At 42.3% G+C, this 26,056-nt stretch overlaps 2 protein-coding genes across 2 annotated transcripts in view; one reads left to right on the top strand and one right to left on the bottom strand.

The window, feature by feature from the left end:
- LOC144930545 (uncharacterized) overlaps positions 1 to 26,056 on the bottom strand; it is a 171,084-nt gene that overhangs the window by 104,336 nt on the left and 40,692 nt on the right. The window lies entirely within an intron of this gene.
- On the top strand, positions 8,040 to 22,053 carry LOC140911105 (urea transporter 2). The gene is given in 8 exon segments (XM_073343443.2): positions 8,040 to 8,398; positions 10,227 to 10,416; positions 11,596 to 11,724; positions 14,612 to 14,804; positions 18,743 to 18,890; positions 20,285 to 20,419; positions 20,576 to 20,625; positions 21,766 to 22,053. Coding segments are annotated over 8 exon segments (1,188 nt in total). The 5' UTR covers positions 8,040 to 8,232; the 3' UTR covers positions 21,943 to 22,053.

Raw genomic sequence — 26,056 nt, forward strand, 5'->3', positions numbered from 1 at the left:
AGTGGATTTTGGCTGGAAGTGGGAATAAAGCCTTAAACTCTTCAAGGCAGAGAGGCGTTGTAGAGCAGGAATAGGATTTGGCTGTTCCTGCTACTCACCTGCCTGCTCCTTCTTCCACATCATACTGCTCATTTTATAATCTGCTTGATCTTCATTTACCTTGAAGGGCTGCTGAGGCAGGTGGATTAGCCTTTCTGCAAATTGAACATTGTTTTGTTTTTTTTAACAAGTTCTACAATTATTTAATTATGGTGCTTACATCAAGCCCCAGGCCAAATGAAGGTAATTAAGTTACACACAATCCTGATGCTTTGTTTGCAAACTGTCACGAGAGGGAGCTAGAGCATCAGAGACAGACCTTTGCAATAAACTTCCAGTACCACATTGAACACTGGCATTTTCCTAGAGGTGGATAAATAGGCTGATATTCAGATGCTATTTACATTCCTGGGTCCTATTATTAGGAGATGCAGACCCACAAATATTTTTATCATTTACTATTTCCCCTCCCCATGCAATATCCCTTTCTCCAGCAGCGTCTGAGTCCTGACAGGGAGTTTCGAGAGGGAGTTCTCCAGGTGAAGGAGGAGCAAATACGGGACCCTGGGGGTAAGTGGCTGTCTGTAGCATGTGTTTGTGTTTGGGGGTTACTTGCTGTGTGCTGAGCTTGTGTCTGTCTGTCTGTCTGTTTGTTTGTTTGTTTGTTTGTTTGTTTGTTTGTTTGTTTGTTTGTTTGTTTGTTTGTTTGTAGGACCGTGTGCTGTGGCCGGCAGCTGGAAGCTGTGAGCTTCTAAACAAGGTTTGAAATCTAGAAGCCTCTGTTCATTGGCTGAGCCTTAGTCAGGGGGCAGGGCTATCAAGAAGGCCAAGGATTTATAAAGCAGTGAGCAAGCGACCAGGGAGCTTTGCGACCAGGGACCGCTACCAGGGAGTTTTGAGGGGGAGTGTGGAAAGGGGGCGAGGTACACTTGCCATTCTTTAAAACCTTTAAACTATAATCAAAACTTCTTGATTTAAACAAAAATCCTATCATTAACCTAGGTAGCTGTAGGCGAGAATGCAGGCAGAAGCCCAGCAGCAGAGTGGGGGCTATCCTGTTTATTGCACTCGGTGTAGCATGTATGATTACCTGCCCTGTGGGTGGGTGGCATATGTGTGCATTCGGTACAAGGAGCTCCTGGCCCTCAGAGACCGTGTATGAGCTTTGGAGACCACAGTGGTGGAACTGGAGGAGCTAAGGGAGGCAGAGAGGTATGTTGATGAGGCTTTCCAGGACACTGTAGATTTGTCCCATCTCCGGTCAGACATCCCTTGTGCTGTTAAGGAGGATGAAAGGCCCAGAGAAGGAGAGCAGTCAACTGGAGCAGAGGGAAACCTTCCCATAGTTGGGACCCTCCTTCCAGATGATGTTGGGGTATCCTCTCGCACTGAGGTTACCACTCCGGGGGAGGGAACAACAGTCATTAGGAAAAGGCAGATGTTAGTAATGGGAGATTCAGTCATTTGAAACATAGATAGCTCATTTCAGAGTAGCAGCCGTGTTAGTCTGTATTCGCAAAAAGAAAAGGAGTACTTGTGGCACCTTAGAGACTAACCAATTTATTTTAGCATAAGCTTTCATGAGCTATAGCTCACTTGTTTGTGATGACTGGGAGAACCATATGGTGACTTGCCTGCCTGGTGCGAAGGCTGCGGATCTCTCGAGGCATCTAGATAGACTTATGTGTAGTGCTGGGGAGGAGCCAGTGGTCATGCTACATGTAGGTACCAGTGACATAGAGAAGGGTAGGAGAGACGTCCTGGAGGCCAAATTTAGGCTGCTAGGAAAGAGACTGAAATCCAAGACCTCTATGATGGCATTCTCAGAAATGCTTCCAGTTCCACGTGCAGGGCCAGGTGGGCAGGCAGAGCTTCAGAGTCTCAATGCGTGGATGAGACGATGGTGTAGAGAGGAGGGGTTTAGATTTATTAGGAACTGGGGAAACTTTTTTGGGATGGGGGAGCCTATACAGGAAGAATGGGCTCCATCTAAACCAAAGTGGATCCAGGCTGCTGGCACTTAGCATTAAAAGGTTGCAGAGCATTTTTTAAACTAAGAGATGGGGGAAAGCCAATTGCTGCAGAGGTGCACGTGGATCGGACAGAGACTTCTCTTACAGGAGAGTCTAGTGAGAGAGATTCTCTAGGGTTTAGTCAGGAGGAAAGGATGGACAAGAATAAAGTATGGGCCAGATCAGAAGAGAAACATTCACATAAAGAATCTGACACATCAGAAAAGGGCAGACAAATAAACAGTGACAAGTTTTTTAAAGTGCTTGTACACAAATGCTAGAAGTCTAAATAATAAGATGGGTGAACCAGAGTGCCTCGTGTTAAAGGAGGATATTGATATAACAGGCATCACAGAAACCTAGTGGCGTGAGGACAATCAATGGGATACAGTCATTCCGGGGTACAAAATATATTGGAAGGACAGAACAGGTCGTGGGGTGGGGGAGTGGCACTATATGTGAAAGAAAATGTAGAATCAAATGAAATAAAAATCTTAAGTGAATCCACATGTTCCATAGAATCTCTGTGGATGGTAATTCCAGGCTCTAATAAGAATATAACAGTAGGGATCTATTATCGACCACCTGACCAGGACAGTGATAGTGACGATGAAATGCTAAGGGAGATTATAAAGAACTCAATACTAGTGGGGGGGTTCAATTATCCCCATATTGACTGGGGACATGTCACCTCAGAACGAAATGCAGAGACAAAATTTCTCGATCCTTTAAATGACGGCTTCTTGGAGCAGCTGGTACAGGAACCCACAAGGGGAGAGATAACTCTCAATCTAGTCCTGAGTTGAGCGCAGGATCTGGTCCAAGTGGTAACTATAACAGGACCACTTGGAAATAGTGACCATAATATAATAACATTTAACATTCCTGTGGTGGGAAGAACACCTCAACAGCTCAACACTGTGGCATTTAATTTCGGAAAGGGGAACTATGCAAAAATGAGGAGGTTAGTTAAACAGAAATTAAAAGGTACAGTGACTAGAGTGAAATCCCTGCAAGCTGCATGGACACTTTTCAAAGACACCATAATAGAGGCTCAACTTAAATGTATACCCCATATTAAAAAACACGGTAAAAGAACTAAAAAAGAGCTACCATGGCTTAACAACCACGTAAAAAAAGCAGTGAGAGATAAAAAGGCATCTTTTAAAAAGTGGAAGTCAAATCCTAATGAGGTAAATAGAAAGGAGCATAAACACTGCCAAATTAAATGTAGAAATGTAATAAGAAAAGCCAAAAAGGAGTTTGAAGAACAGCTAGCCAAAAACTCAAAAGGTAATAACAAAATGTTTTTTAAGTACATCAGAAGCAGGAAGCCTGCTAAACAGCTAGTGGGGTCCCTGGATGATCGAGATACAAAAGGAGCACTTAAAGACGATAAAGTCATCGCAGAGAAACTAAATTAATTCTTTGCTTCAATCTTCACAGCTGAGGATGTTAGGGAAATTCCCAAACCTGAGCCGTCTTTTGTAGGTGACAAATCTGAGGAATTGTCACAGATTGAAGTGTCACTCAAGGAGGTTTTGGAATTAATTGAGAAACTTAACAGTAACAAGTCACCGGGACCAGATGGTATTCACCCAAGAGTGCTGAAAGACCTCAAATATGAAATTGCGGAACTATTAACTATGGTTTGTAACCTGTCCTTTAAATCAGCTACTGTACCCAATGACTGGAAGATATCCAATGTAACGCCAATATTTAAGAAGGGCTCTAGAGGTGATTCTGGCAATTACAGACCGGTAAGTCTAACATCAGTACCAGGCAAATTAGTTGAAACAATAGTAAAGAATAAAATTTTCAGACACATAGATGAACATAAATTGTTGTGCAAAAGTCAACATGGTTTCTGTAAAGGGAGATCATAGAATCATAGAAGATCAGGGTTGGAAGGGACCTCAGGAGGTCATCTAGTCCAACTTCCTGCTCAAAGCAGGACCAATCCCCTCCTGCCCCCAAGTCTCTTTCCTTAAGGATCCACAAAGAAAACGGTGGGTAGAATAGCCCATCCCCTCATTATTTTGTCCACCAAATATACCTAGACTAATTCAGTTTTTCTGTCACCTTTCAAATCTTTTCCCAACAACATTGGTTATGGGGTTTTGTGACATTTTATGAACTTTCAGATGCTTTTTACAGTTGAGCTCACAATTAGATTAAATGTGTAGGCCCAATTATCACAACAGGCTTTAATAGTGAATGGGGATGAAGAGTAGAGCTGGGTGAATAATGGGTTTTCTGGTTCATTAGCAATTTTGAAAAGTTAAAAAAAAATGATTTCAGGTCCAACCAAAAATGAAAATGTTGGCAAATAAAAGTCTACAAAATTTTCATTTTGAATCCAATAAAACATTTCATTTTCATAAAATGTTGTTTCAATTTTGACCATTTTTAATGTTTTACTCATTTTTCAAAAATATTGAATTAAAGGAAATTTGAAATGAAAAAGCCATTTCAAACTGAAATTCAAAATGTGTCATTAGATTTTTTTAACAACTCTTTGTGTAGCTTTTCGAAATGAACCATTTGTCAAAACTGACATAAATTAGCAAAACATTTTGGTGTTCCCAAATCTGCATTTTTCACCAAAAAAAAGTTTCAGATGAAAAATGTTGCCAGGTTCTAGTGAAGAGCTTTGAGATTCTTGAGCAAAATGTGCTATGTAAATGCATATGAGTTAGTGTACCAGCTTCCAAGTTTGCCAAGGTCTGTGAAAATGGATGGACAGTGCCTCTTCGTTTGGCCAGCCATATTCCCATCCTTAATGGTACAGATTAGTGTATGGAACAGCTTCCATGTGAGGAGAGATTAAAAAGACTGGGACTGTTCGCCTTGGAAAAAGAGATGATTAAGGGGAAATAGGATAGTGTTCTATAAAATCTCGAATGATATGGAGGAAGTGAATAAGGAAGCGTTATTTACACCTTCACATAACACAAGAACTAGGGGTCACCAGATTAAATTAATAGGCAGCAGGTTTAGACAAACAAAAGAAGGTACTTCTTCACACAATGTACCAGTAACCTATGGAACTCATTGCCAGGGGATGTTGTGAAGGCCAAAAGTGTAAGAGGATTCAAAAAAGAATTAGATAAGTTCATGGAGGATAGGTCCAACATTGGCTATTAGCCAAGATGGTCAGAGTTGCAACCCCATGCTCTGGGTGTCCCTAAACCTCTGTCTGCCAAAAGCTGGGACTGGACAACAGGGGATGGGTCACTTGATAAATTGCCCTGTTCTGCTCTTTCCGTCTGATGCATGTGGCATTGGCCACTGTCAGATGACAGGGTACTGGGTTAGATGGACCATTGGCCATTCTGGGTCAGACCAGTCTTAGGTTTATACAGAAAAGATGTGCCAGCTTAGACCCAGTCTGTCACTCTCGTCATAGCCTTTTAGGAGTCCCACATGTGCAGCACAGAGGGCCTCACACTAGCCAAACCAATGCGTGAATTCCACTCTGTGGGACTGTCTTTGCACACATTTCTTGCACAGGTTTTAGCTCACATATATCCAATATGATTGTATGCAAAGGTAAGGATAATTCTGGAGGCATGTTACATGCAGTGCAATGTATAGTCCACTAACAGATGTATGAGCATTATTGCACATACAGGCATTTTGATGTGTGATGCTTTACAGACAAAATTAGGAAATTAACGATCCTGTGACCCTGCCTGCAATTAAGCATGCACTTTGCCTACCTATTACATGACGTGCTGCTGTGCCTGTTTCCCTCTTCCTTATCCATGGCTTATATCACTTGTGACATGACAGGAAGGATGAACAGATGTTCTCTGAGCGATATTTGTGATGCCGCCAGTAGTTTTCTCTTCACAAACACTTCCCCGGTTGGCATTAAGCTCCACCATCACTGAGTATAAGTACCACGCCTTCCCGGCACACACCAAGATCTCCCTCCAAGTGTGATTCTTTGGGATCTGCTGGAAGAACAGGTATGCACAGCTTCCATTCAGTCTTCATCTGGGGGTGAAATAAGTCCAGGCGAAGGTGATGGAAACAGGTTTTGGGGTATATAGTTCTTGCCTCCAAGAATGTCTGAAAAGTGCCCTAAAGTCATTCCCACCTGCTGGCAGATTGATGGTCTATGTGAAATCCACTATAGGGATGGAAGTCCATTTCTTAGTGGGGACAGATCTACCTTTAAAAAGTACAATAATCTTCTCAGGTGGCACTCTTTACAATTCTGGTTGGCAGTGTCAGCAGAGAGACCAGGGTTTGCATGCACTGTGGAGACTGAAGTTCTCTCTGCCCTCTAGACAGAGTCTGCCACACCAAGCTAGATCTGAGACACAATGGCTGATGCTGCTCTCCTATCAAATGCATTCTCTGGATAAATAGTGGACATCTGTCTCCAGTACTGTTAAGGTAGAGGTGGCACCTTTCACCAGTCCTCCTCCTAAAACTATGGGAAGTGGTATCACTGCCCAGAAAAATGCAGAGTGGTCTAACTGGACCAGTAGGATCACTCTTGAAGGCCCTTTGGATATCACTGTGCCTGGCCATCCTCCTATCTTGTGCAATCTCTGTTTTTCATATGTTCTCCCTTCACAGCCACACGAAACACGCAGAAGGTACCAAATTGCTGTATATTGTGCAGGGATAGCACAGCAAAACGACATGCATGCACAGCAAATCAGAAAAACATTGCCCAGCTTCAGTGATGTTATTACTCTGGTTAGCAGTGAGGGGTCAATTTAAGATGTAGCCTGAAGTTCTCTTCTCCAAACAGGGAACTATTGGAGCTCCGCTTGTGCTTCCAAATAAACAAAACAAAACAAAACAAAAACCTTGCATTCTTCCATCCACTCTTACTGTCAGTCAAGCAATGTTCTTGATATTGTGACCAGTCCAATGAAAATCCAGCCTAGGCCTTTCGGTCTTAACTCATGTTGTTATGGGAAAATAGATGCAAAATAACGATTTAAATACATACTTTTCAGAACTAGCTTAACTCCTTTTCATCCTAGATTCCAAATGCCTTTGCCTTTGAGTCTGATATTAGTAGCTGAATCTCCATTTGGTGTGAGGTTTCCGTCCACAGCAAATGTTTACGTTTGAGCCTTGAGAACTAGGGGAAGGGATTTCCACTTCAAACGCTTCAAAAATTCAGAATGAATTGGCTCTGTTAACTTTAACAATGTTCTGCCTTTAACAGTTAAACATTTAAGTTCTTCTCTTGGAGTCCTGGGGCATGAGTTTAAGGATGGATAAAGAAGTTTGGAAACAAGAGCTAGCTTCATAATTCATTGTGATACATTTCCTCTCTTACCAACCTGCAGCAAGCCTTTATATCTTGATGAAATCCCTCTCTGGAGCTCATCAGGTGTGACCACTTCTAATGAGCCAGCTCCCTGGGAAGGGAGTCACCACATTCTGGAGCTCCTGTCTCTAAAGGGAATCATTCTACACATGAGCATTTAAACTAGTGTGACAGCCATCACATTAGGTGATACACTGGTATACAGAGCTAAATGCAGGAGCTGCTACAGCTTGAGCTAAAGATCTTTAGCTGGGGCTGGAACAGACTCTAAATCTCTGTGGATCACGCACAGAGGGGGGCCTGTAACACACCCCTATCGGTGGGTTACACAAGCAGAGGCATTGCCGTGCCTGAGAACTTACTGAAAATAATTACCAATGATAAGTGGAGAGAACTGAGAGTGAAGGGAAGGAAAGGATTGACTTGGGGTGCAAAGGTGGGATGCAGGGTGCATTAGCAAGGAGGAAGTGGAGCAAAAAGAACTCAAAATTTCAGTCACATTTAAACATCTCAAGGGATTGTTCTGGACCAAACCTCCCAACTCTTTAAGGTCCAGGCATCACAGTAAGTGATGTATGTGCCCATCTACCAAGGAAATATGAATTCATCCAGCCAGTCTGTCCCTTCCCTTCTGTAAGGGCCAGATTGCCACACCCATATTCATGTTGGGTAGCACCTTACTCCACCAGTGGTCTCATTGACTTCAGTGGGGTTTCTGAAGGGGTAAGTCACTACTCATTATGAAAAAGAGTATTACAGTCTTTCCCTAAGTACAGAAGAAATTTGCTGGTGCACAAGTTAGGAGATTGAAAGCAAATAACATCTGAGACCAGTTTGAGAGTTGTGATCCATTGTTCCCTTTCCTCGATTCCTTAAGATATGGAAGACAGTGAGATTGTTAGAACCGATAATAATGGAGAAAGGAAGATGTACAATGAAAAGAGCACAAGAGACCAGAGACCAGTGGAAAGTGGCAAAATAAGAATCTGCAAAACCCTTGGATATCTAACAGGAGAAAAGAAATAGTGTGGAGACTGGCTGAAAGGTACAGCCTTTGATTATCTGAAAAGCACCATGGGTAATAAATAACAACTAGCTCATTACACCAACAGCAATGTTAACATTTTCTGGGTGCGTATATTGGGCATTAATCTATCTAACTCCCTTGGAGGCTGTTTGCATATGCAAACACTAGCGTGTCCCAGAATTTGGGGTGTACATTTTTTTTGGCTAAGCCACTTAATTTTCAGAAAGGAAAGTTTAATGTGTCATCTTGCCATTACCATGACTGCCCACACATATTGGGCATTTGCACATGCAAAAGGCCACTTAGACACCTAAACAGCCATGTGTTAATACTGTTATTATAAGAAGCACTCATCAGGATTGGGAAACCAATTTAGATTGTAAGCTCTTTGGAACAGGGACTGTCTTTTCATGTTAACGAGTGACTACAGCACCTAGAACAATGGGGCCCTAATTCCAAACTGGGAGCTGCTATTTGCTACTGCAATACCTGTTATTAATAAACAATAATAATTGTGATGAGTGCTGTGCAAATGTAACGCCGACAGACCCTGGTCGCTGGTGGCCTGGATCAAACCGGGGACCTCTGGAGCTTAGTGCGTGAGCCTCTACAGCATGAGCTAAAAGCCAACTGGCTGTTAAGCAGACTCATTCTCTCTCTCTCTAAGTGGTCTCGGTGCCACTAGATGGGACAGAACACCACACCCAGGAGGTGTGGGGGTTACACAAACGTAAAATAAAAAGCAGCCCCTGTCTCAAGTAGCTTACCGTCCATATAGGGACAAAACACAACCAGTGGGTATAGAATACCATGGAGGACAGAAGTAGACGTCAAGGGTAGCATTAATAGGAATATGAAGTTGCATATAGTAGATGCATGAACAACTTGAAGGCTTTGTGGCATTTTTTCAATGGTTTGGTTTTAGATAAAAGGATAAGATAAATTAACTAATCTCACCCTCTTCGTACAATAGTCACTGCAGTTGCATAGACATTGAGTTGGCATTTTCTGTGCGCTCCTTGCACACTTGTGCAGAGCAATGTAAATATCATTGTGTTTGGCCCTCGGGCTTCTTATTCTAAAAATGTGGAACTGAAGGATTGTGTGGGCCAACTTGTAGTTGGACAGAAGTGTCAGCAACAAAGATTTAGTTCAGTACTGCTTGTGCTGATGTACTTATGTCTTGCCATGAAGGGACAAATTTTTAATAATATTTAGGCACCTAATGACATGTTATGGGATAGTGGGGTTTTCAGCAGTATCTAGGTGCCTAACTTCCATTGATTTCAATGGGAGGTAGATGCTTAGACACTCCTGGAAACTCCCGCTAGGCATCCGTTCTTTAGGTGCCTAAATACCCTTAACGATCTGTCCTATGAAACCTGCACCTCAGCATTCTGTGTCTGCATTTTTCTATGGTGAAAGGGCTGTTCCCTGACATTTCCTCATCCATCTACACACTGTTTTCAGCCTTGCCTAAAGCCCATTCAGCAGCAGAGTTACACACAGCGGTAGTTTAGTTTTCTCATTAAATTTATAGTGGAATCCTTATGCTGGCTGCCCTGCAAGAAAGACTAGTTGTGACTTTCATAAACTCTTCTTTAGTAATCTGGCCAAGTGCTTGATAGTGGTGAACTCTACCAACTGCAATACATCTCAGTTAGCTTTTTCATGTGCCAGATGCAAAATATGTCCAGGCACCAATAAATCAGAGATGAGTTTTACAGTCTTGTTGATACATTGATGGCAACAGAATGGAGGCAGACACTGCAAAGCTAAGTGTGTTTCAAGAAAGCCATGCTGGAATGATGTCTTATTCCCAGAATTTTTATTTGATCTCTTTCAGATAAACCTCTAGTTGTTCAGTTTATTGACTGGGTCCTGCGGGGAATATCCCAGGTGATGTTTGTCAACAACCCACTCAGTGGGCTGCTTATTCTAGCCGGACTGTTGATCCAGAATCCTTGGTGGACACTCACAGGCTGTTCAGGAACTGTTGTCTCAACATTAACGGCACTTATTCTGAGCCAGGACAGGTAGGTTTGGCCTTTACATTTGGAATTTTTAAATAAATTGGCAACTGAACTTTAAAAAATATTGTGCTATCCATTAGTGGTATGTAAGGCCCAGGTTTGAGCAGATCCGTTCTTTGGTGATGCTGAACAGTGAGTTAAAACTTTTGCTCGCATTACATAAACCACGGTTATTGCACTGAATGGCCTATAATCTCTAATCCAGGAAAGATACAGTCTAGTACACTAAAAGCACTATAAAACACCTCAAGTTCTAATCCTGGCTCTGTCACTGTCTTGCTATGTGGCAAGTCACTTACACTTTGCATCTCCATTCTCTTGTCTGGTAAATGGAGCTGATAACAAACATCATGATAGGGTTGTGAGGTTAAGTATATAAAAGCAGTTTGAGAGCTAGTGGATGGACGTGTTATTTGAGCAGTTATAGGTATTTTATCTTGGCAGTCGAGTGCTCCCCTCAGCTATTGTACCTGAGCACATCACAGTCTTTAATGTATTTATCCTCACAACACCTGCCTGAGGTAGGGCAGTGCCATTATGCCCATTTTTACAGAAAGGGAACTGAGGCACAGAGACACTAAGTGATTTGCCTGAGCTCACACAGGAAGTTTGGGGTAAAACAGGATAAAACCTGGGTCTCTCCAGTCTCGGGCCAGCACCTGAGCAACTGGACCAGCCTTTCTCTCCACAGGTTTTGGTTGCAGTTGCATGAGGGAAGAATTGTGGCCCCAATATTCAGGTAAAATAATCAATGAGGAGCGTGACTGTGGTTTGGGGCCTCAAGTAGTTTAGTGAGCAAGGAGGGGTAGCTTTCTGGTTATGTGCAATCTAGAACAGATTTCTTTTACGTTCAGATTTTCTGTTGCTGTTACAATGCAGTGTCTGTGGGTTATTAGAAATGTGCTGGGTAACCCACAAACTTTCAGCTGCCCTCTGAACATGGGGTACCAAGCAACACCATTGCTATGGCACCAATTGTGCTAACCCCAGCTACTTACTTGTGTGAATGGTCACATTGTTCATCAGCTCAGTGTTGTCACTTTGCCAGATGTAGGACTTCTGGAAATTGCATTTCAGTGCAAGAAAGAGTGATTCACTGGGATGCGGCTCTAGTGTATACAGGGCCTTTAGGGCCAATTGCTTTCTAGTAACCATTTCAAGTCAATTGTCTTTCTCCCACAGATCAGCCATAGCAGCAGGACTGTTTGGCTACGATGGGGTCCTGGTGGGACTGCTCATGGCTGTGTTCTCTGACAAAGAAGACTATTATTGGTGGCTTCTACTGCCAGTTGTTGTTACATCCATGGCTTGGTAAGTCACACTGGTTTTATTTTCTGTAGCCCAAGCTAAACATTTCTAGTTCTTCTTTTCCTATATGGCTCTCAATGAACACTTATTGATACTAACAGGAGTTTTGCAAACACTTCAAGCACTTAGTTTCAGATTCTTTCTGTTAAATCCCACCCTACAGTTTCAATTCTGATATTCACCACTTTCTGTCCTAAACTGTGCCATTTTGCTGTGGGCTGTTAAACAGCTTCTGCATTGCACCTCAGAGGCGGATGCACTTGTTTGTTTGTTTGTTTGTTTGTTTGTTTGTTTGTTTGTTTGTTTGTTTGTTTGAGGAGTCATTCCTGTATGTGCATAGCTTGTGGTGAGCTTTGGCGTCCTTTGCTCTGAAATTTAAATGTTTTTTAGTGAACCTATACAATTGATTATAGCAAATGGGCAAAATGCTTCCCCAACTTACAACCTGTGCAAATGCATGAGGTCAGTGGATCAAATTCACTGCTGGTACAATCATACCCACCAGTAAAACTATGCTCACTTGCATCACTAAATCTGACTCAGTGGATTTGCACAGGACTGAATTTGATCCTGCCTTTCTTAAGTCTTTAACTAATACTCTACAAAATTAACCCATGTGAGTACACTTGATTCCAAGCAATGTATTCTTTAAAATTAAATTTAGCTTTTAATTGTGGCTTTTAATCGTGTTACAGAATCAATTTTAATATAAATGTTTTAATCAAAATTAATTCAAGTTTTGCATTTTTAATGGCTTGTTTTAATAAGACGTAAATCTGTGTTGCCTTGTGCTCATCTTACAATTTTATTTCTATAGACTTCATAAATGAAGGTCTCATTGTACCAATCTCTTGAAACCCAGAACATTTTGCAGAATGTTGTAGCGTTTCTTAAGTGCGGCCACCATGGCTGCATGCGGCCACCAGAGGCTTTTCTTGTGGCCACACAGCCTCCTGGGCAGTGATTGTGGGGGGAGGGTACAAAGCAGCGCCCCCTCCCCTGAGCCACAAGGAAGAGTTGGACCCTGCCCCCCTCTGGAGCCACTAACACTGGAGGAGCAGACAACCAGACTGAGTTCCCCACCTTCCTGGGGATGGTGGGACTCAGGCTTCGAGCTTCAGCCCTGGGGTGGCGAGCAGAAGTCTCTGGCTGCGCGGCGCTGGGCTCCGGCCATGGGCTGAGCAGTGGCGGGCTCCATTCCCCAGTCTCAGGGCTCCATCCCTGAGCTCACCACCCCAGTTATTGCCCCTGGCACCCACTGCCTCCCCTGGGCTTACCGCTCCCTTCATCACCCCTGCTGCCTTCCTACCACCTCCCTATCCAAGGGTTAAGAGCAGGACGAGGCAGGGCAGAGGTAGGGGCTTGGGGGAAGTAGGCAGGTGCGGGGAGGGGTCTGGGGCTCAGCAGGGGGTTGAGCACGCCTGGAGGAAGCCGGCGCCTGTGCCCCTGGAGTTGTTTACTGTTTCAGCAACCCACCTTAATCTTCCCCCACCGCGTTTAGTTTCTGGAGGAGCCGTGGTAACCCTTTTCCCCCTGACTCCCAGACCCATACAATGGAACAGAAGCCATTCATAAATGTAATACAAAGGTCCCCAAAGCTACTGGGTTGCTGTGTCTGCCACAAAGCTATTTGAAAGATTTTAAAACTTGACATTTCAGCGACATTTTTGTCAAAACTTTGAAGTTCAGTTTACAAAAGAGCAACATGTTCTGTGAAAACGCTGTCCTACTTTTCAATCCGTTATAGAGCTATGGAGAAACATTAGAAATGTGGCATTTCAACAAAGAAAATGGTGGTGGGGGGGATTCACAGAAGCGCTGACCTCTTTTTCTACTCGTTCTTGCAAAGGAGTCTTCTGCACATTGCTCTGATAACTGAAATCCTTTTAAGAGAAACGCCTTGATCTGAGATTAAATAAGGATTATTACACAGTTTTCCTGTTGATCATAGCCACAAAAGGGGACATAGGATATTGCATTAGAAATGCCAAATGCTTTTGGTTAAAATCAGCACCAACTGAAAATCCCTCTAACACCCAAACTTACCTGTTAACTCTTTTTTAAAATACGGGCTACGTTGAGCTCTCTGCTAACTTCAGTGGATTTGCACAGGTGTAACCGAGAGCAGAAGTTGACTGTGCTCAGTCCTCAGGTATAAATTATATCCTCAATTTATCAGTCCTCAGGTATAAATTGGCATAGCTCTGAAGCCAATAGAGACACACTAATTTCCATCAGTGGGGTATCTGACTGGCCTAGACTTTCCACATGCTTTTAGATTTATTGATTCCAGTCAGGTCTGGGAGATGAATTATCAATGTGCCACCAGAAAGACTGTTTGTATGATATATTCATCTAGACTGGAAACCAGGAGGTCTGGAAATCTCCCAAGAAATCATGTTCTTGTGAGATCTGTTGCCCAATTTCCTGAGCCAAGAGGTTTGGACAAGGTTATGTTAAGCATCCAGTCTTTTGGGTGCTTCTTAGTGATGGATCTCCTAATATTTTGTGGCTCATTCACCACTGTTTTACATGCCAGGAATAAACCTAATTTATTTATCTTTTTTATAAAAAGGAAACTTGGACTTCAAATAATACTTTACAAATTAAATGCGGCCTGATTGAAGTGGTGCTGAGCAACATCAATTCTCATTGGTTACAGGTGCTCATCTGGGGCTCATGCCTTAAGATGGTGCTAGGTAGCATTCTGTGAGTGCTTATCTCATGTCGGTTAAAGTGATGTGAGAGATTCACTGATTGGAGTCTCCTAAGGAGATTAGAGTTTTCTGAGTTTCACTGGGACTTCGGACTGAAATGGTGGGGATATTTTTCACCATTCCAGCTGAGATAAACAAGCTGTAACTGTTTCTTTTTATTCTTCTCTTTTCAGCCCCGTTCTTTCCAGTGCTTTAGGTTCGGTCTTCAGGAAATGGGACCTTCCTGTTCTCACCCTGCCTTTCAATATTGCTGTGTCTCTTTACTTGGCCGCCACTGGGCACTACGACCTCTTCTTCCCTACAATGCTCATTCAGCCTGTAACATCAGTACCCAATATCACCTGGTCTGAGATCAAAGCGCCACTGGTAAGGTCCACTATAGAAAGGAGAAATATTCCACACCCTTGCAAAAGATAAATAGGAGGGCTCTTGCCTCTAGGTAACAGGCTCAAATACAGCCCAGGTTAACAACATCTGAACCTCCTGAGCATCCAACAACTCATATGAAATGAATCGGTCATCTCTGCCCACTTCTTAAAAGAGGAGTAGCCACTTCACAAAAAACTCCACCAAAATGGCATGATGCCCAATTTTGGTGGTTTCAGGGGAAAGACTAAGGATTCAGACTGACCACGGACTTTGAACTACTCCCTCTACTTAGAGGTGGGCCTCACATGACCAGACCTAAGGCAAGTTGCGGGGACAGCTTGGGGAAAACTTGCACTTCAACTGTGCTTGTCCTGTGGTTGAATAGACACTGTCAGTCGGACACCTTTCACCAGAAGCTGACCCCTATATTTGGGGTCAGGAAGGAATTTTTCCCTGAGTCAGTTTGGCAGAGACTCTGAGAAGTTTTTTCCCTTCCTCTGCAGTCTGGGGCATGGGTCACTTGCAGGTTTAAACTAGAACAAATGGTGGATTCTTTGTAACTTGAAGTCTTTAAACCATGATTTGAGGATTTCAGTCACTCAGCCAGAGGTTAGGGGCCTGTTACAGGACTGGGTGGGCGAGGTTATGTGGCCTGCATTGTGTAGGCGGTCAGACTAGATGCTGATGATTTTCCCTTCTGAACTAAAAGTCATTGAACAACCAAAGAAAAGAAAGAAAAAACATGATCACAAACAAAGAACCTGAAACGCATTAACACTCAGGCATCTTTATACCACTCTGGCTATGTAAAGGGATGGAAAAGTTGGGAGTAAACTAAATTTCCACTGTCAAAGTGGCATAAACGGGCCTTAGTGTAAATGCCATAATGTTCTAGGCAGGAATTCTAGGGGTTTACAGACTCAGATTGAAGGAGAGTAAACCAGATTGAATTTTGAGTTGATTTATATTAAGGTGAATCAACACTCTCATTATTTGCCATTCTTCATGGCTTAGACTCAGAAGTTCATGGGCCTTCTGCTTATTAAATGAAAAGGATTTTACATCTATCCCTCCAGGCCCCCAAACAGCAATTCCAGGCCCCAGGGCCATCCCTAGCAGGGTGCGGGGCCTGGGGCGGAAATGACAAATCCGTCACTTCTGGGACCAACCGTGTTGGCCAATCGCGCCGGCCCGCAGGATACCCCAAAGCACGGGGCACAGAGCAGTCACCACCACACGAGCACCTAGGAGCCCTGCGGCCCACCCAGGTGATTTTAAAGGGAATGGGGACACCCGGCTGCCCAGCTGCCATGGTAGCAGCGGCCGGGGCTCCTTGAGCCCTTTTAAATCACCCAGGCCCCTTGGCAGTAGCTGCCCTTTGCCCTCCCCTCCCATCGGCAGGCATGTATCCTTCACTTCTTGCATGTGTCTGCTTTAGTGTTCCGGAGTCACAGGTAAAAATGCTCCCTGGCTTTCTCTGTACAGGGTGTATTTGTGATCCAGGATTCCAGAAGATATTAGGGGGAGTTAGTAAAGCTATGCTGACTCAGTAGATGCGTGATGAAACTCTGGGTATTTTTTCCATTTTTTTTTTCAAATTTGCCGGTTTTATTTAATTAAAAGTCTGAGGAATTATTACAGTATCTAGCACCATGCTCCAGATTCTAGAAGGACACCGAACATACATACCTGGGAGGAAACCCACATTCTGTAGAAGGAGCTATGATATTCTGGGGTGCAATCCAGACCAGTGAGAGGCTGTGTCACCCCTGCCCTGCAAACTCAGGTGCCTCACAATGCTTTGCTGCTCTCGCTCCCAGCTGAGCCCCTCCCAAACAGCCTGCCAGCATGCAGGTTACACCCTGAGTGTCTGTGTATTGCTTCAGCCTGCCAGCCACACATCAGTCACACACTGGCTTTCACCATCCTTGGTTACCACTTGCCGGATGACTCCCAGCACACTCACAGTCCTAGATTTCCCCCCAAAACGTGTTCTATACTGTCTAGCTATCACCTGGACAGTCCAGACATATTACCTCTGTAGCCCCTCTAAGGGGATCAATATACAACAGTCCGCTACCATAAATGAAGTTACCCAAACAATTCACAACACTGGATTGGTTTTAATTGAAGAATAAAACGCATTTATTTAACTACAAGGAGATAGGTTTTACATAAGGACAAGTATAAAGCACTAAAGTCAGAAATGGTGATGAGAAATAAAGATAAAACACTTCCTAGCACTAAACTTAACAAACAAGACTTGGTTCAAGGTGAGATCTCATACCACATGTTTCCAGTAATATTGGCTAGCATCTGCTCCCAAAGTCCAACATCGGTGTCTTTTCTCTTCTTAGGTCAAAAGGAGAGAGATGTATAGGGAGAGATAACTGGAGATGGTTTTTCCCATCACTTTTATTGGTCAGTCACCCTTTGAGATGCAATTTCCTGGGGCTTCCCTCTAGGTAAAGTTCATTCCCACTCTGAGGTTGGAGTCAAAGAGTATGGAGGTGAAAGGGATTCTATGCTGTTGTTTGCTAAGATGCAAATCTCTTTGTTCTTGCCCCCCTTTCCTTGCCAAAGAATGGTCACTTAACATGGGATTGCCTATCAACTTTGAAGATACCTGGGTAGCGGCATCAGCTTGCCCTTTGTCTTTGAGAAACAGGTTTATCCACTCCCCAGCTTGTCTGGTAAACCTGTTCAAACCTATTTCAGTCATGAGTTCAGCTAATGTTAATAACTTTACATATAATGTTGCTACACACATTTCACTATGATATTATTGACCAGCAAGTTATTCATTTTCAAATGATACCTCACAAGGCATATTTTGTACAGATATTATTACAAAGCTGTATAGGATGTGAATACAGGGGTACGTTCCATCACAGGAGCATGCATTGAAAATTATCTGTGACAATTCTGGTTGTTCCTTAAAATGAAAGAGATTCCAGGCTGTAGGCTATCCATGGTTATGAGCTATAGGGAGGCATTCTGAGGCAAGGATGACTGGTCAGTTGGTGTGGCCTGCATGTTTATAGGGATACTCCTCAAGAACTGGTCTTTTTCCATGCACAAGGAGTGGGACTAGCTTGCAGAAAGAATCGTCCCAGGGAACTGTGTCACAGTTGCTGATGACTAGACCATGGGGTACGTTATCACTGGTTTTGCAGAATATGTCCACTACAGCTGGTTGGAAAATGTTTGTCAGCATATCTTTTCAACAAAAATTGCCCTTTTCATCTAAATAAAAACACTTTAGATAAGCTATTACCAGCTGGACAGTGGGGTGGGAGGAGGTATTTTTTCATATTCTCTGTGTATATATAAAGTCTGCTGCAGTTTCCACGGCATGCATCCGATGAAGTGAGCTGTAGCTCACGAAAGCTCATGCTCAAATAAATTGGTTAGTCTCTAAGGTGCCACAAGTCCTCCTTTTCTTTTTGCGAATACAGACTAACACGGCTGCTACTCTGAAACTTAGAAAAATGTTTCTGATTTTTGATGAACATTCCCAGAGGGAAAAAAGCTATTTAAAAATGAAGACATTCATTTCTGAACATTCGTGTTTGGGGGATTGTTCCAAAATTTCATTTCAGATTTTATTTAATTTTTCTATTTTTATATTATTTGTACATTACTTCACAACATGTAGCATGCACTAGTACTAATGAAATGTCGTAATAGGATATCATATAATAGTTGAAAAAGTCTGTTTTCATTTTATTTTATTTTTAAAATTACTAAGGGCAGCTGCTACTTAGTACTGCCTGAAACACCTTATGCTCTTTTCTAGGGTGAAGTGTCTCCTGTTTGTGATATAATGCCACAGTCTGACACTTTGACTCCTTGCTTTCTAACAAACAGACACTGAAGTAATTGCCATTTTGCCTTGATTATAATAATGTGTCCTTTTCAAACCAATGCCGCAGCTGCTACAATCCATTCCAGTCGGCATTGGTCAGGTGTATGGCTGTGATAATCCCTGGACTGGTGGCATCTTCCTGGTTGCTTTACTCATCTCCTCTCCACTCATTTGCTTGCATGCTGCAATCGGATCAGCAGTGGGGATGCTGGCAGGTACTAACCAATGACCATGACTTACCAAGGTTATTTTTTTCAGAGTAACAGCCGTGTTAGTCTGTATTCACAAAAAGAAAAGGAGGACTTGTGGCACCTTAGAGACTAACCAATTTATTTGAGCATAATGAAAGCTTATGCTCAAATAAATTGGTTAGTCTCTAAGGTGCCACAAGTCCTCCTTTTCTTTTTTCAAGGTTATTTTTGTAATTTATAACATTTACCAGTACCTTGACTGCAGTTATTACATAGTTCTGTCCAACACTTTGTGGCTTCTGCTTGCATGGGTCTGGACATGGTTTTGATTTGCAGTCAAATCCTTGAGCTTGGATCTCAATTTTGGGTTTTATTCAAACCCAATATGGCGAAGGCAAAACTCGGAACAAAAGTGTAGAGTTCTGAAAAAGCTCTGTTCATTGCAAGTTTTTGTGTTCTACCAAGGAGACCTGCTGTAGCTCTATGACTAGTTGTCACTAGTTATGTTATGAAACCAAGACTCATTCACTATGCCCATCTTGGAAAATTTGTACCCATCCAGAGATGGCAGTAAGTTTTGTGTTGTGCTTTGGACCCATAAGTGTTTTGCAGAAGACTCAGGCCATTTTCTTTCCATATTTCATCTGGTTTGGGATGGTTGCTACATTTTGCACAGGTCTAGTATTTAATGCAAATAACTGAGCAGGTTTTCCTACAGGGGAAGGTGAGGAGAGGAAGGGGTGGGAGAAGGGGAATCATAAACAAGAAAGCGAATGGAGGAGTCACAGTGGGAAATGGATTAGTCCAAACAAATGGTGATATGAGCGTCCAAGTTCAAGTTATCAGAGCTGGTAATGTCTCAGGGTGGCCTGGTCTCCGGAGGTTGTGCTTCCCTGTTTGCTGGTGATGCTGAGGCCAGTGAGAAATCTCCAATGAGCTCTTGTAAGGCCAGCCCAGGAAAAGACCCTGAGTTACTGACCTGCTGGTGAAAGCCCACATAGGTGGAGACTGACGGGGTCCCAGCATCCCTGGCAGCTTGGGACCATGGGAGATCAGCTAGGAGATACTGCTTACTTCCCTGCTGCTGCCTTGGCTACTATTGTGCCAGGACTGGTTAATTTTCTTGAGCCAGAACACCCATTGAGCTTAGAAAGAGTTTTTCCTGAGTGAGAACTTTAGGACTGGTCCAAATTCTGGGCTTTATTACATCATCATAAATATGGAATAAGTATAGCCATTGACTTCAGCCTATTTCCTCCATATTAGCAATGGTGTGACTGAGAACACAGTTATATTTTAGTGCAGATGTAATGGGAAAATAATTCTGTGTTGATGCCAAGGAATTTGTGAAGAATAATATCTGATGGCTAAAACTTGGCTATAGCTAGATATCATAAACTGTGTCTTTTGCCTTACAGCGCTGATCATTGCAACACCATTTGACAGGGTCTACTTTGGCTTGGGGAGTTACAACCGTGTGCTTGCTAGCATTGCAATCGGAGGCATGTTCTGTGTTCTTACCTGGCAGACACACTTCCTGGCACTTGCCTGTGGTATGTATCCTACAGGATGTGGAAAGCAGAAATCCAAAGCATGCAAAATAACAGTGGGAATTCTGCAGATTTAGTGTCAGTTGTGGCCGTGCTGGCAAAAGCGTGCGCATCCACTGCTCTTGTATAGTCTTCATAGTGCCTTTGTTCTTTTCACAGCATTATTTTGTGCCTATGCTGGAGCAGCCCTTGTTAACATCCTGTCTGTGGTAAGTTTATATGTATTTTGGCTTTGTCATAATATCAGAACACAGAAAATTTTGTATTACAGCAATGACAGTTTTGACAGCAATGGAGTAAGAATTCTGCAGTCCAGTGGGGTTTATTGTATAGATTCTGTCTGGTATATTGTGAGATTATAGACGCTACTGCTGAGAGTAAGAGTTCAGAGAACTTCAAACCACGCTATCCTCTGTGTGTACTTGTGTATATAGTTGAATTCCAACAACCATTTCTGGAATAAGATACAACTTTTTTCTACCCTTCCCTTTTCAGTTGCCCATAACTTTCCCAGATAAACTCCTTTTGGCTGGTATTTTCTTTATTTGTTCCCCATTTTTCCTTGCTGTGTCTCAATCCAATCATTTTTTGTTTAAAGTTTGTTGCAGCCATTTTTGGGGATTGTTAATGTGGAGAAAGAATATCTTTTCTTAAATGGTAAAAATATAAAATGTATGCCCATATAACTCAAAAATAGTTGAAACTAGAACCATCAAACTGTGCTTGTTTTTTTAGATCTCACTTGGGGGATCAAAACTAAAGCCAAGTTTGAAGACAATAGGTTTGGTAGCTTTAAATATATGAATGTTTAAAGACAGCAATTTCATATACACATATTAAAATGTACCCATCTGATTTCTTTGTTAACGCATTGTGTCTAGAGTGGTTTAGAGCAGAAAGCCTGTATAAATAGGATGCCTCTGTTACATACACCTGATTTAAGGATGCATCAGGAAAAGGATGGTAGGACCTGGTGTCCTCATTTTTAGAAGAATGCAGTTGGAGAGTCACAAGAACCCAAGAGTAATCTTGGTCAGATACATTTTTGCACCAATTTAATTTTAGACTTTTAGGGTCCCACTGGAACTTGCTCCCTTTTTTCCCTTGTAACCTTGCCGGCTTTGCATTGCTATCTGTGTTGCCAGCAAGGGGTAGGGATATGAGTGTGTTTGGGGGGAATATCGGGGAGGAGAGATGAGGAATCCCAAAGTGCATCATAATCGTCAAAACTGTTCTTTGAGAAAGTACATTCTTCTCAGGCTTCTGACTTAAAGCTGGCGAGTTAAGCAAAGGGAATAATAAAAATGTGATATAAAATTCTGTCAACACATTCTTTTTCCCCCACCCAGATTGGATTACCAGCCTGCACCTGGCCTTTCTGCTTCTCAGCACTTCTCTTTTTGCTACTAACTACAAATAACTCTGCAACCTACAAGCTGCCACTCTGCAAAGTCACTTATCCAGAAGCCAACCGAGTCTATTACCTGAGAATGAAAAGAAGAGAGCAGAAACCCACTGGTGATTAGCCAATACAAATGGGAGACAATTTGTGATCCCCAATGTAGCTGCACATATTGATCTCAAAAGCACATGAATTAGAAGTTTCAGTACTATCTGTCAAACACACACACATGTCAGCAATTCATGTCTTCAACAACTATGTGTTGTTCTATGAGGGCTGAGTTTATATATATATCATATTTTGGAGGAAATGTTTGTTCATGATCTAAGCTTCATAAAATGCATTCAGGTAACATAATGGGTGTCTTACAGATGTATATGATACTAATTTGAAACAAATTATTATTATTATTAATAATAATAATATTGTAGGAGTTGACTTGTATTTTACATTTGCATGGTAGCACAAGAAGGACCCAAACCAGACTAGGATTTTTGGATGCTGCCATAATATAACATATAATATAATAATACTGTGAGAAGAACCTTGTAATGATCAGTGGTTAAAATCAAGAAGTAGTATGTTAGTAATGCAACAGAAAGACTGACTGATTTACTCTTTTGGCATCACATAAATCTTGTCTAAGCCCTCAAATCCCATAATTAAATCCATAGTATAAATTGTTAAAATACTTATTGAATTCGTCATCTTTCTCTGTAGTCTGCTGTCTTTTCCTTATTTTACATTGCAATTAAGATATTCATATTTTCCCTCTATCATCAGACTAGGGAAATGACTTACTTATAATTGTGTTGGCCATTAACACCATCTTCTCAATCATACAAACAGAAAAATAACAATCCCCAACGAAAAACACAAAAGTATGTGTCCATCTTACCTATGTTATACCATTCATCCAGCTGGGAGCAGCAGAAGGAAGAATGGGGACTTGGAGGAAGACTGCGACAAATGCAGTTACTGTTATATCTTTTCTCTCCATTGTCCTATCAGGACAACCCCTCTAAAACAGAGGTAATGAACAAATAGCCAAGTCAAAGATTCCCATTGAATTGGTCCCCACCCTATTTATCCAGATGAAGCGCTGGACTTAATGCCAGTTGTGGGACATTCTCTGGGCCTGGCTCTCTGTTGCATTGCCCCTTAGGGTGGTTATTTACATGAGTGCAAAATGAGTGGAGAAGAGAACTGGTCGGGAATTTTTCAACACAACATTTTTTGTCGGAAAAAGCCAATTAATCAGAACCAAAACTTATTGCAGAAAAGGGGTCTGTTTCGATACATTTTTCAGCTCAAAAATTTTGAGAAGTAAAGTTCTGAAACTGTCGGAATGTTTTGTTTCAACATTGTAAAGAATTCCAATGTTCTGGTTCAAAGTGACTCTTTATTTCAAAATGCACACTGATCGTAGTAAAAAAAAAATTTTAACAGTCAAAATTAAAATGTTTTGAAATTATGAAAAAATGTTTCACGTGACCAAAAATATTTGGGGGGGGAGGGATTTTCAGTTAATGAAATTTTGAGATTTCGACTTTTTGTTCTGATTCATGAAGGGACAATTGTCATTATCCTGAAAATGTTCACAGGATAGGAAAACCATTCCCCTCCCAGCTCTTGTCAAGAACTCTACCAAAACAGAACGGCAGCATTTTGCACCTGCTTTGCCTTCTCTTGTCTAAAAAAGCCTTTGTGCCAAGCATAAACATAGACCCAAGCGGGCTTAAGTACTAAAATCAGATCCTACAAGATAAAGCTTCACCTAAAAACTGAAGGAACATAAGGCTTAAGTGAAATGAAGAAGCAGAGAATGAGATGATCTCGTACATCTCCAAACATCCTTGAAGACAAGGCAAAAGAAGAAAAATCCCAGAAGGTTTCTGACAGTGTTAATCAAAACTCTTCTGCCATACTTGGCCAAAGAAGAACTGAGACATAGTGGAGCAGACACAACCTGACATACCTCCCACTGACATGACATTCCCCCTAGCTGATATCCCCTCGTAATTACTCAAACTGAAAACTTAGCCAGCACACAAGGGTTCACATGGCAATAATTGCACGGGCTCTTTAACGTTTGTAAAAGGTCCAGACTTCTCGTTTATGTCTCACCTGCAAGGCAGAACCTCCACAGCACAGTACTAATACTGAGCTGGTTCAGTACCAACTCAGCTGGCAGAGTGCCACTGTGACGCTGACGGACCTGGTGCCTGCTCTTGCCACGGCTGTAGGCCTCAGCCGAGCACTGACTAAATCACTGCAGGAAACTAGTCTGTTTCACCCCTGTGTTAGTATGGTTCGGATGAGTATTGGACTGCTAACAATGTGTTTAGTGTTTAGACTTTTTGAAATGCTTGTAAGTTGCTGCAGGCATTAATCTCCTTCATAATATCTTTATCATGAGCTATAAGGTAATATTTAAGTTTGGCTTTATAACTGTAAAAAGTTTGCTGTGAAACTGTGAACCCAGTCAGCAGGGATCAACTCCTGTCCATCCAGAGGGCCTATCAAAACTAAATGGGCTATTGTGGGATATCTCAATGCAAATAATATTAATTGCCCCCTCACACCAGGAAGAGGCTACATGCAAAAGGGCTTTTCCCATCTTCTTGAATTCTGGAAGAAGGAAATAAAACCTTAGATTGGCTACAAGAGCTGTCTTTGGTGTGAGAACTAAGGTACAAATTGATGCTGGATAAGTGACTGATCTGTTGGGACTGTGAGCAACCTGAATATTTTGTGATCTTTGGTGCATGGAATCCAACTATCACTAAGTCCCCCTTGCCTGGGTGGCAAAATAGACTGAAATGCCAAGGGGACTGTCTGTGACTCCATGGCCCACAGTATGCCAACATTTTTATGGCTGACTTAGAACAACAATTCCTCAGCTCTCGTCCCCTAACACCCCTACTCTACTTGCGCTACATTGATGACATCTTCATCATCTGGACCCATGGAAAAGAAACCCTTGAGAAATTCCACCACGATTTCAACAATTTCCATCCCACTATCAACCTAAGCCTGGACCAGTGCACACAAGAGATCCACTTCCTGGACACTACGATGCTAATAAGCGATGGTCACATAAACACCACCCTATACTGGAAACCTGCTGACCGCTATACTTACCTACATGCCTCCAGCTTTCATCCAGACCACACCACACGATCCATTGTCTACAGCCAAGCTCTACGATACAACCGCATTTGCTCCAACCTCTCAGACAGAGACAAACACCTACAAGATCTCTGTCAAGCATTCTTACAACTACAATACCACCTGCTGAAGTGAAGAAACAGATTGACAGAGCCAGAAGACTACCCAGAAGTCACCTACTACAGGACAGGCCCAACAAAGAAAGTAACAGAACGCCACTAGCCATCACCTTCAGCCCCCAATTAAAACCTCTCCCGCGCATCATCAAGGATCTACAACCTATCCTGAAGGACGATCCCTCAATCTCTCAGATCTTGGGAGACAGGCAAGTCCTCACTTACAGAGAACCCCCCAACCTGAAGCAAATACTCACCAGCAACCACACAACAAAAACACTAACCCAGGAACCTATCCTTGCAACAAAGCCTGTTGCCAACTGTATCCACATATCCATTCAAGGGACTTACCATCATAGGACCTAAGCACATCAGCCACACTATCAGAGGCTTGTTCACCTGCACATCTACCAATGTGATATATGCCATCATGTGCCAGCAATGCCCCTTTGCCATGCACATTGGCCTAACCAGACATTCTCTATGCAAAAGAATAAATGGACACAAATCAGACGTCAAGAATTATAAAATTCAAAAACCAGTTGGAGAACACTTCAGCCTCCCTGGACACTCAATTACAGACCTAAAAGTCACAATTATTCAACAAAAAAACTTCAAAACCAGACTCCAACGAGAAACTGCAGAACTGGAATTAATTTGCAAACTGGACACCATTAAATTAGGCTTGAATAAAGACTGGGAGTGGATGAGTCATTACACAAACTAAAAACTATTTCCCCATGCTAATTTTCCCCCTATTGTTACTCACACCTTCTTGTCAACTATTTGAAATGGGCCATCCTGAGTATCACTACAAAAGTTTTTTTTTTCTCCTGCTGATAATAGCCCACCTTAATTGATGAGTCTCGTTAGAGTTGGTATGGCAACACCCATTTTTTCATGTTGTCTGTGTGTGTGTGTATATATATATCTTCCTACTGTATTTTCCAC

The sequence above is a fragment of the Lepidochelys kempii genome, chromosome 5 (genome assembly GCF_965140285.1).
Source record: "Lepidochelys kempii isolate rLepKem1 chromosome 5, rLepKem1.hap1, whole genome shotgun sequence".
Lineage (NCBI taxonomy): Eukaryota > Metazoa > Chordata > Testudines > Cheloniidae > Lepidochelys > Lepidochelys kempii.